The sequence below is a fragment of the Pocillopora damicornis genome, chromosome 3, assembly GCF_964200805.1.
Source record: "Pocillopora damicornis chromosome 3, jaPocDami1.2, whole genome shotgun sequence".
Classification (NCBI taxonomy): Eukaryota; Metazoa; Cnidaria; class Anthozoa; order Scleractinia; family Pocilloporidae; genus Pocillopora; species Pocillopora damicornis.
This window is the reverse complement of record NC_142672.1, coordinates 23,476,317-23,488,501: the sequence shown is the minus strand read 5'-3', so window position 1 is coordinate 23,488,501 and position 12,185 is coordinate 23,476,317. Positions and strand designations below refer to the sequence as shown.

The following is a 12,185-nucleotide window of genomic DNA, read 5'->3' as shown; positions in this document are numbered from 1 at the left end:
GTTCAGCCTTGGGCTTTTCTTATGAACGTTGAAAACCTCGAAATGGACAACTCGCTAAAATGCGTTCTTTTCATCAAAGTAAGCGGTCATATAACAAGCGATACGCTGTGAAAGTAAGGTGAGGTATTTTTTTAGAGAATTTGACGTATTATTTTATACCTTAGAGCGGTCGTAAATATTCCCATACAAACTCTTATAATTCCGCCATGACTGTTATTGCGCAAGATGATCATCTCACAACTGGAGCTTGGGCCGCCTGTGCTCAGAGGTGTGTTTCTTTGTGAGGCTTTCTTTCGCATTATACGCCGCAAAGGCGTTTTAATGTCGCTTTTTTCTATTTTATCTATCTTTGTACTGTATGTAGAACCAACTTGTTGTTCTGGTTCTGTAATAAAAGTGCTATGTGCCGCAAATGACGCGGTTTTGTACTTGGAATATTGTAAAGTTGTACAGAGTGTGATGTCACGCAGGGGACGGGGCCTGCCTGGAAAATATCACAGATTGAAAAGGTCATAGACAGGCCTACACAGACTCCCCTGTGTGGTTTTACGTTTGCGACGCAAAAGCCTTTAATTAAAGCTTCACTCTGACGAGTATGTCTTTGAGCGATTTACCTCTTTTGTATGATATAATCGGAGGCGTTTTGTAAATTGTTTTCAGCAGTGGCTGATTTTGGATGAGATTCCATTCTTGCATCAGTATTTGTTTTAAATTTTTAACCCCTGGGTGGTATGCTGTCACAATATGATTACAAGCAAAATGGAGATCATTATCCGCCCAATTCGCTTTATTTGTTATTTTATACAGTTAACCGTTATTTGAAAAATTGTGAGACGGCAGAAGAGGATGCAAACTAGTGATTGATTAACCCCTTTACTCCTAAGATCTGATTGTTAATTCTCCTCTCTAACTGCTACTAATATCCTTGTAAATAAGTTACGAGAATTTGGTGGTATATCAAGATAACAACTTCTACCTGATATAATTGGAGTATTCTCATTACCTTTTTGCTGGATAGTGCATGGATAACGTAGGGAGAACCTACTTGTTAAGCAATTCTGGGAGTTAAAGGGTTAATAAACTTTGTACAAATTTCTAGGGCTCGTCTTTACTAAAGTTAAGCATAATAAATAGCAGAGTTGGAAATCTTTATGAAAAGTAATCTTATTGATGGTTCTACTGATTCATTATTCTGATCAAACTATGCCTTTCCCTACTACCTTTTCAAACCCTCCCCGAGGTTTCAAACAGTTGATTTATATTGCGGTTTACAGAGGTAAACATGTGACTCATATACTGCCTATTGATTGGTTTTATAGGGGAAAGAAATAAACTTACCCTCACAAATTATCAAAAATTGGGCTCGATATGGAAACTGTAACTGTTTGTTGTTTTTATTTTATCTTTTTTATTTTATCAAAGCCACGCAATGAATAATTTAATCTCAGTATTAATGATCAGTAAACAAAACCCTCTGTACGAAGTGCGGAGCCTCATGCACTAGAAAGACCTTCAATCGCATCGGCAGAGAAGGTTTAATTTGAGTTTGGATTTTATGTCAGGGTGTGGGTTATCTATATCCCAGGGATAATACGCTTCGAAAAACATTGGAAGGGAATTTTATTTTGTCTTATTATTACTTTTACTGTATTTATAGACGGTTTATGTGTCATAGCGCTTAAGTTTTTTACTTGCGCTCTCATTTCAGTGGATTCCTTGTTAAATGAAGTTGACCTTCACAAGTAGTACAACATTACGTATCCTTACTACGCATACCTGTTTCAGACCAAACTAGCGCGCGCACAAAAATAGTGGTGGCTTTTTCTTAAGGTTATAGAGCACTAAAAGTGTAAATCACAATTTTCTCCCAAACAAGCACAGTCACCTATCATTTTTTTTTCATGGATTTGAGCAAAACCTTTTCTCAGAGTGCAAAAAGGATTAATGTTCGGAAGGAGGACGGGGACCCCCAAATATTCTTCCATAATTTACATACCTACAAGATAAAAAAGAAATTGGTTATGTATGACAAAAATCTTAGTGCAGGGTTTATATCATAGGAATAACCTTAAAGTTCTCATTATCTTCTTGCTAAACTATTGTGATTTGAGATAGCTTAAGCTCATGAAGTTTTAAAATAACATTATATTTAGATGAAAAGGAAAATAAATTCCTTTTCGTTTTTAGGCGTCGCCATGCGTCATCACAAGGCTTTAGCAAAATTAAAACAACAAAACCAAAAGAAAATACATTGCACCAAATCTCTCCCAAATAGGATTACTTTACAAACAACATCCCGCACTTGTTTAGGAAGATTCCATGGCAATTGCCGAAGCACAATGGATATCCATACAATGCTCGTCTTTGAGGCTCTGAGGATAAAAAAGATAAAAACAAATAAGATAAAATTTGGAATGATGTGATTGGAAAGTCTACTTCATGATTATACCATCAGAGGTCATTCCGGTTTTTACTGATTGATTCTGAGGATGCTGGCAGAACTCACCATATTTCTTTAGAGCAGGGTTATTTTACAAACAACATCCCTGCGTTGTTGTGGTAGATTGCGTGACTATTTTTGCCTCCGCACTGTGGATAACCATACAAGGCTCGTCTTCCAGGGTCTGTTTTCGAATGGAATGAAATATGGGAGTCAGAGGCTATTTTAAAACACACGATTTTGCCTTCGAAGTTTGGTGCTCCCCCGGCCCAAACGTTAATCTATTATAGGTCTTACATATCGTTAGGTAAGCTGCGGTAGAATGGCATTGTGAAAGTAAACCTCTCAAGTTTCACCCAAAAGGAGAGCAAAATAGGCACTTGCGATTTGCTATCACGCCATCGCTTTTCCCACTGTAAGAATATTATACAGTCTTAACTCTTTGACCCCTTAGAGTAACTAGCGACATATTATCCTTGTAAGCACCTTGGTAAATGTATCGAGAATGAGACGGAGAACATGTGTGCTGACGTTAAAGGGAAATGGTTAAATAACCATATGTTCATCAGCTATGAATAAGTATTAATTTTGCGATTGATATAAATTGCCATTTACTTGATGAAGCCCACAAATGGCCACACTCCTTATCGTCATATCCGTCGAAGACTAGTGACAAGAAACAAAAAGAGTCAAGGTAAGTGGTTTAAGGAAGGAAAGAAGAAAGAGGTGATATCTAAAATGCGCATTTAGTTATGCCGAAAAGAGAAATTTTTATTCTTACTCTTCAACCTATCTTATTTGAATGTCTCTGGTTATTCTTGGTCTTCTACGTGTTATTACACGAGGACGAGAGTTCATAACTCATCATCGCATATCATCGTTTCTATTACCTCTGTGGCAACCGGGGTGTATGCGGTAGCCCACGTCAATATTTGTACAATCGTTTGTCTCCCATTGATAAGGAGAAGAATGAGAAATGATTATGCGTGGACACCTATATTCGACAAAAACAAAAGTAACAAAACAAAGCATAACAAAATACAATGGTCTCTACTTTTTGACCTACTCTATTCATCTGCACGAGTCACTCATTGCGTTCGCTTTGGAAAGCAAAATGACATACGTCACCCTGGTAGAATGGGGAACATGAAGAGATCACCTCAACCTTAAGCTTTAGCTGCTGGATGGTTTATATTTGAGGACACCACGGTAATATTAATTTTATGACTTATTGACTGAGTGGGAGGGGAGGGCGGGAAGATATGCCTTGACGTAAGAACAGAGCACGGCCAGGTCCATGCTTCATGACGAGGAGTCAAATTTTTTCCCTTTCGTTCCGAATAAACTCAGCAAATGATACCGGTTTTTGCATTGTCTTACAGATAGCGGGAGGGGGTGTTTGTGACTTCGAATTCAACCACGATTTCGAACAACACAAGAGAAAAAGGTAACCTACATTAGCAGGTTCTAATTCATCCATATTTCATGCACTTACGTTCTATAGCCACATGCTGAATTAAACTTTTCTGGCCCACTTGGTATCTAAATTGAGTTTCAAAGAGGATATACGTAATTACTTATGATATGCTATAGGAAAATCCATTTCCCGACTCGTGAATTCCGCGTTAAATTGCAAGCGAAAACCGATATCGAGGGAAAGAGGTTTTTTATGCCTCTTCAAGAACTTGTAGTTCATTTCAAAACAGAGAAGACCCTCTCGCTAACTTGAAAAACGCTTTCGATTATTTTTGGTTCTTTAAAAGGTGACAACGGATTTGAAAACACTTTTAAATGACATTGTAGTAAACTTCGTTACAATTTGACAACAGGTGTTGTGTTTAAGTAGATGCGAAACAATATCACTTGGCCTCCTTTCCAGCTCGCAATTCCACGCTAAATACATCGCTTCGTTGACCAATCAGAATGCGAGATTTTATTGAACTATGCGACTCAACAAGAAACAGCAGTTAAACTCAAACATGTAATGAGCAATACCTGGTAAAAAACGGTGTAAGTAACATTCTTTGTTAAAACATCAACTCTAAAAGTTCCTGAAAAAAAATGTGTCAAGGTTAGAGGTGAGAAATTATATGCAATGGAATCTGTGTAAACCAAATACCTTCAAGCTCTCTATCAGCATACTTACATTTCATCGCCTACCTTGAAATTTGTAGCAGAAACAAAAATAGAAGGCTGAGCGAATACACAATGTAGAAAGCAAAACCCGGCTAATTGTATTTAATGAACCCAAGAGATCATAACTCTAGGTGGGGCAATATATAATTGTATAAATGATAGACTTTAAAACTTTCTTTAATTTTTATGATAACAATTTAGTATACCTGAGAATGATCTTATGCAGTATGATCTGAACAGTAAAAACGTTAATTATTTATTGAATAATTGGCCTGTAATCCTGTACACAGCTTTACCTTGAAAATGCATCATTTCGTGTATATCTTCGTCTCCTAATTTTCGCGCCGTGATGTCGCTGTTCTCTTCGACAAAGGGAACACACAATGTGGGTTTAAAGCATTGTACTTCAGCACCTTGAAGGTGATCGTTACTCTTGGAGCTAACGGTCACTACCAAAGTCCAACCGCCACCTTCATATATCAACATTACAAAATAAGCATTGCAATCATTTTAACTGCATGGCGAATAGAAGCATCTCGTTACAAAAGTCAGGGAGTGTGTGTAAAAGAAAAAATTAAGAGGACATATTCTAAATAACAAATAACAAATAAATAAAAATAAAAACAATAAATAACATCGGCAACAAAAACAACCACGTCCACAACAACGATTTTGGATGGTCAGGGAGTTCCAAACCCAAAATCTTAATTAGGTGAACATTTGTTTTCATCTTAATTTAATTTTTGCCAGCTTTTTTAAGCAGTTACCTCCTATATTCTAGATCAGAACCGGTTTAGTAGTTTAGACTCGAGCTACAAGAACCTCTACGATGAAATATAGTCACTGCTCTTGGGTATTTTTGGAGATTCTGTTTTTTAATTAATCAAGTCGGATTGAATTAGTGAACTTGATTGAATAAGATGACAAAAGCTGAAATCCCAGCAATAAAGAATAAAAAAAAATTGATGTTCCAATAGATTCTAAGGCTTAAGTTAGTTGTACTAAAAAAAGGTAAAAATCGTTACCGAAAGGTATTATTTGACTTGGGGCTTACCATAGTTCATCATATCACAATAAACCTGAACTTCTCTGTTCCCAATCGTTATCCAATAATATCCACTTTCCGCCTGAGGCCATACCTGCTGTATTGCTGCACAAGACTGGAAGCGAATAACAAATTTTGCTGGGTTCTCAATTTAAGAGAAAAATAGAGTATGAAAAACTATAATTTTTTTTCGCTCTGTTTTTTTGTGAAGCACGCAGAAAGGGGCTAGAGCACGAAAGAAGTACATTAATTACTATAGATCAAGACAAAGTTTATATCCAAAGCGAACAACAGCGTCTTTAGCGTGCTCTATTTAAAGAATAACACGTGAGTGTGCGCAAATATGGAATTTCTCTTCGAGTGTTTATAATAGTAATAGGAACGAGTCCAATTCCGTCCGTAATCATGCGAGTGATTAACTAAATCGGACGACCGCGAAGAGGCAGTCCGTTTTTTCAATCACTCGTATGATTACTGACAGAATTGGACGTCACAAAGTCCTGTTACCAATTAATCATAACCATTACAATTTCCGAAAAAAAGTTACATTTAAGACAAACATCTTCAGAGGGGAAAATGTCTAAAGCAAAAAAATTGGAAATTTCCCAGTTTGTTTGTTTTTTGTTATTTTGTGGTTGTTGCTATAGTTATTGTGATCAATTCTGTGATTGGTGGATTTAGCTGAGTTGACTTAGTATGATTGGCTGCTTTAACTGTCCGATTACAGGTGTCCGATTACAGCCAACTGTCTGATTACACTGTCCGATTACAACTGTACAGAGGGTTAGTGATACATAAAGCAGCTGATGCACCAATCACTTTTAAGGAAATTGTGAAGGTTATGAGTAAAATCGATAGAGATGTCGTGTTGAACACGAGAAGAGAAATTTCATATCTACAAGCGACCATGTATTATTTTGTTTATCATATAAACACAATAGCCCTTTACTGACAAGAAAAGCCGACTACATTAATGGATGAAGATAAATCAGGAATCGACAATCCCCGAATAACAATCGTAGAGTGCGTTGGCGCTAACTCTTAAGATGGAAAAATGCGTCGAATAATGATTACAAAATCAATGGTCGTAATTTTCAATTTACAAAATTCACATTTATTGACTTTGTTCTTACCGACAGAAGAAGTCTTTCCGGTAAGCGGCCAAAATCGGCCAATGACAAATCTTCCAGTTGTCGATTTTTATTCTCAACCGCGAGAAAATCCAACACCAAAGCCGCTGAATACGTAACTTTCATGTTTTCTTTTTGTATATTGCATTTTACCCCTTCTAGAAAAGTTTGAACCTCGCTGTCTGTCCGCGATACGGATTTTTGAGTGTTTTAGCTGCCATAATCCGAGAAAGTTTCGGTAAACTACCTTGTACTGAGAATCATGAAGGCTTTGCCGTTCACTCATCAGCCTGACCGAGTGGCGCCAGAGGCGAGTGATGTGCTTCTCCGCACTTCGCTCGTGTTCCTAAAAATTCCCGCGTGCTTATATAACTCAACAATGCGCTCGGCGCGTTTTTTATTTCTTTAATAAAGCACGCTACGATAAGCCAATCAGAATCCTTGTTAGAATGGTTCAAATAATTTTTTCATATGTCAGTTAGAAAACAAACTGTTCAAAGCTTTTGTTTTATGAATGAATAACAGCCGAGTCCACAGAAACATAAAGATTGCTCGGGATGTGACAGATATGGCCTTCCACTCAACGCATCGTAAAAGAAATTTGAGAAAGCTCTTAATTGTTCGCTCGAAGGGCGGCCGATGTAATTACTGGGATACCTGTGGTAGCCCAGTCATAAAATGCCTTTGTTTTTTTGTCGTCTTTTTTTTACTGGGATACCTGTGGTAGCCCAGTCTTAAAATGCCTTTGTTTTTTTGTCGTTTTTTTTTTTTTTTTCCTCCGCCACAAAATGGAAAAATTGCGCAATAGTACCCAGAGGTCATTGGGCCCTCAACACCATGACAACTAACTGTGATCCAATGAGGTGTTCACATGCTGATCACGCGTGCTATCTTGATGATGATTGACGTTGTCATGCACGGACAGGGCTGGGTCACATGACGAACACGAGATTTTTGCCCATAAAACTATTTTGTCAGTCGTTTTGTATTTCAATGTAATTGGATTACGATCATCTGGAGCATTATGGGGCAAACGCTCAAAATACTTATAGATGCATACACAAGTCGTATTTTTCGCGGCCAATCCACACAAAAAGATGTTATTGAGCGGTAACCGTGAGACTGAAGAACAAAATTCAAATGGATGCAAACTGCTTGTGAAGAAAGACGCCATGTTGGATTCACTTGATGCCAGGGAACGTAGCTACGATAACAGTGCGAATGGTATTAATTTCACGATCAGAAAGGTGAATCTTATGTTTGTTTTCATTGTAGTTGTATGGATATTCTTTTTTAATAAATACATGATCCAAAATCCCGTGTTTTTTGGGTATAATGTTATTATGTCAAGTATTGTTTACGCAATTGTCTTGTCACAAGCGACCCAAGGTCACGTTTCGAGAAAGAGCCAACGATTAATTCACGAACGCGTCACGCGTTGTGTGACTCAGAGTAAGTTATTCTAGGAACCGTTGAAAATTTGAACACGTTATAAGGAATAGTATAGGGAACGAAATATGGTCGATTTACAACGATAAGTATTTCGAAATATGAAGATTTTTCTCGTAAAATCAATAAAACTTACTCATACCTTGTGTATCCGTTGTAGTTTCTGGCGATTGTTGCCGTTTTAAGCTTGCTTTACCATCACTATTATTCACGTCATCTACTTTTATTACATTGGTAAAATCTGTACAGACATCACACCAACCAACTCGCGCGCAAAGTAAGAAGACTATGTTGAAGGCTTGAAATTATATTACGATCGATTTTCATCAAGAAATGGGCCAGGAATTTTCCACAATTGTGCAAATTATCGTGAAGGCTGATCGCGGAAAAGCGATTGCGTGACGCTCGGTAAGCTGTAAGATGACATATTATTATATGCCAGACGTAAAAACTCTTCAGATTCTCAGTCTGCATATTTTACCCACTCTGCAGTCTATATTTTGTATCCGGTCTGCAGTCTGCTGTCTACATTTTGTACTAACAGGTATCCGTGGCACAAATACAGTTTATTTTTGGTTACATTTATTCGCACAACACACATAATCTACCACAAAATACCTGTGTGTGAGGTAATTCGACATTTTCATTCTTTCCCGCGTTAATAATCTTCTTTCCTTTTGTAAGAATGTAGACCACTTACAATGTTTCAAGTAATCCAGCCACCCTAGAAAAAATAACTCTTGCATACATAGCATGCCTATGTTTTGAGACAGGTGTATGCCCTTGGCCAGACTTGAGCTCACTATTTCAGTATACTAGTCCGACACGCTTAGTATCACTACACTTGATTCCACGGATCCAGTACCATCCAGGTATCCCAGTTACCCTGCTCACAGGGTCTAGTTTTAATTTTTTTTTTCTTCCGCCACAAAATGGAAAAATTGCGCAATAGTACCCAGAGGTCATTGGGCCCTCAACACCATGACAACTAACTGTGATCCAATGAGATGTTTACATGCTGATCACGCGTGCTATCTTGATGATGATTGACGTTGACATGCACGGACAGGGCCGGGTCACATGACGAACACGAGATTTTTGCCCATAAAACTATTTTGTCTGTCGTTTTGTATTTCAACGTAATTGGATTACGATCATCTGGAGCATTATGGGGCAAACGCTCAAAATACTTATAGACGCATACACAAGTCGTATTGTTCGCGGCCAGTCCACACAAAAAGATGTTATTGAGCGGTAATTTTGGATCGGACAGAATCGCGAACGCTTGAAAACCATGAAAGCATTGAATGCCTTGTATGTCTTGTATGCCAAGTATGCCAATTCTTAGTTGAAAACGTAAACTCGTTGTAAAAAGCAAAATCTGAAATCTGAAACCAAACTGTATATACTCTATGCAGTCTATTGAACAACACTACTACCGTGAGACTGAAGAACAAAATTAAAATGGATGCAAACTGCTTGTGAAGAAAGACGCCATGTTGGATTCACTTGATGCCAGGGAACGTAGCTACGATAACAGTGCGAATGGTATTAATTTCACGATCAGAAAGGTGAATCTTATGTTTGTTTTCATTGTAGTTGTATGGATATTCTTTTTTAATAAATACATGATCCAAAATCCCGTGTTTTTTGTGTATAATGTTATTATGTCAAGTATTGTTTACGCAATTGTCTTGTCACAGGCAACCCAAGGTCACGTTTCGAGAAAGAGCCAACGATTAATTCACGAACGCGTCACGCGTTGTGTGACTCAGAGTAAGTTATTCTAGGAACCGTTGAAAATTTAAACACGTTATAAGGAATAGTATAGGGAACGAAATATGGTCGATTTACAACGACAAATATTTCGAAATATGAAGATTTTTCTCGAAAAATCAATAAAACTTACTCATACCCTGTGTATCCGTTGTAGTTTCTGGCGATTGTTGCCGTTTTAAGCTCGCTTTACCATCACTATTATTCACGTCATCTACTTTTATTACATTGGTAAAATCTGTACAGACATCACACCAACCAACTCGCGCACAAGTAAGAAGACTATGTTGAAGGCTTGAAATTATATTACGATCGATTTTCATCAAGAAATGAGCCAGGAATTTTCCACAATAGTGCAAATAATCGTGAAGGCTGATCGCGGAAAAGCGATTGCGTGACGCTCGGTAAGCTGTAAGATGACATATTATTATATACCAGACGTAAAAACTCTTCAGATTCTCAGTCTGCATTTTTTACCCACTCTGCAGTCTATATTTTGTATCCGGTCTGCAGTCTGCTGTCTACATTTTGTACTAACAGGTATCTGTGGCACAAACTGCTATTTGCCGTCTCCCTTGTTCCAAAAGTTCACTTTTAATCAACGAAAAAAGAGCTAGAAAAAAGATTTGGAAATGGTCGGACATAGCACAATTTGACAGATGGCGTGACAGCTTTAATTCGCCTCTATGTTTTTTACTCTGATAGAGCACCCCCTCTCAACCACAGCGCGCTATATCCGAACTTTATTATAAAACGAACTAACATTGGGAATATATAGAAAAGAAAAACCTTGGGTGATTCAGACACATCCATGTAGATGAATCCTGCTTTTGGTCCATAATCCTTTGGGTGGGCATGTCTTCCTGCGTCATTCAATTCACATGACTTATTTCTCAAACGAAAGTTTAAACTTTTGCAGCGAAGCATAGTTACACACGTGGTCACACATTCGGAAAGATTGGAGACAATCGTGGTGGACATCACGTGACCAGACAGGTGGTAGCCGCTTATTGAGTAAGTCGGAGGACAACATTTTCCGAAGACGTGGAGGATCTTTGCTGCACATAAAATGACCAGAATAAGGAAACGAAGCTGCATCACACAATCAGTTACCTGGAATTTGATCACATGATAAAACTGTGATGAGTTTCGAAGTTTTAAAGAACAACTGAGATATTACTAGGGCCCTAATTAGTCAAAAACCTATCGTTTATTGCACTGGTAAATCTAAACTTTCCTTATGTTCTTCGAACATCCTGCGTGGGTTCTAACCCCGGTAAACCAAAAGAAAGTGTAGTTTATTGCATAAATAACACTCGAAAATGACGTCCTTCCCAGAAATAAACTCAACCTAAAAATTGATCTTAACTAGGTACACAAATCTACTATGATCCCCAAAGCAAATAACCCTCAATTTTTTTTTTCGTTTAAATGGAACTGTGCCAGCCGTTACCTCGCCTGACGTCGAAGAAAAAAACATAATTTACACCTTGAACATCTTTTAAACTTTCCACACTCTACTTATAGAAAAAGAAAGCCTTACTCACCGAGGAAAAGTGTACTCTGAAGGACTCATGCAAAAGTTAATCAGGTTTCTAAGACAGCTTTAAGCACAATCTTGTATTATGCATGATAACAAAGAGTTTCACGAGAAGAAAATCAACTGAGGGGAATTGAAGTAGATCTAAGGCGAGTCAGCTGTAAATTACAAACCTTCTGGCATTCAGGAAGCTCAACCAGGCTTTTTTTGCGATGTAATCGTGCAGAAACTTCAACACAAATAGACTTGCCAGCAATCTAACGTGTGTTTTGCAGGAGGAGGAGGTTTTTTTTTCTGATCTTTTGCGAGGCAAGGCGTGGGCATGGGGTAATTAAAAATTAATAGACCATTGTAATCCGACACAGGAAGAGACAAACTCAATTTAATTGAATGACTTTTCTTAGCGACAGATGGCCGGAGATCTCATAACAAAGATGATGAAATAAACCAATGAACTAAAACTTTCGAGAAGGAAAAGACAAATAAACTGATTTGTGATCTACCCGAAAACATACAGCACTTTCATATTGGTTGAAAGATTCAATTTTCTTTTTTGCTCAGGATGACTTGGTTTACTTACTTAAAATAAATGTGTTGTTTATATTCTATAAGCGTCAAACATTCTCTGTCAAAGGGATATGTCAACTTTACTTCATCGCAATCAACTTC

The 12,185-nt window shown here is 37.7% G+C and overlaps 1 protein-coding gene across 1 annotated transcript; it reads right to left on the bottom strand.

Moving 5' to 3' along the window:
* Positions 1–2,238: 2,238 nt before the first annotated feature.
* LOC149048900 (uncharacterized) lies at positions 2,239–11,832 on the bottom strand. The gene is made up of 10 exons (XM_089200635.1): positions 11,690–11,832; positions 10,766–11,089; positions 5,631–5,736; positions 4,873–5,046; positions 4,436–4,491; positions 3,936–3,982; positions 3,331–3,434; positions 3,056–3,106; positions 2,507–2,624; positions 2,239–2,372 (listed from the first exon to the last, which is right to left on the bottom strand). The coding sequence occupies exons 2-9, from the start codon at positions 11,072–11,074 to the stop codon at positions 2,527–2,529; spliced, it is 945 nt and encodes a 314-aa protein (XP_089056761.1). The 5' UTR covers positions 11,075–11,089; positions 11,690–11,832; the 3' UTR covers positions 2,239–2,372; positions 2,507–2,526.
* Between the last annotated feature and the right edge of the window lie 353 nt (positions 11,833–12,185).

Bases quoted from the DNA above. Each gene is read 5' to 3' on its own strand.
- LOC149048900 (XM_089200635.1), bottom strand. From the start codon at position 11,074: ATGCAGCTTCGTTTCCTTATTCTGGTCATTTTATGTGCAGCAAAGATC. The intron at 4,492-4,872 runs GTAAAGCTGTGT...ATTTTTTTTCAG, and splicing joins CGAAATGATGCATTTTCAAG to GAACTTTTAGAGTTGATGTT. The intron at 3,435-3,935 runs GTAAGTGCATGA...TGTCGAATATAG, and splicing joins TCAGCATGTGGCTATAGAAC to GTGTCCACGCATAATCATTT.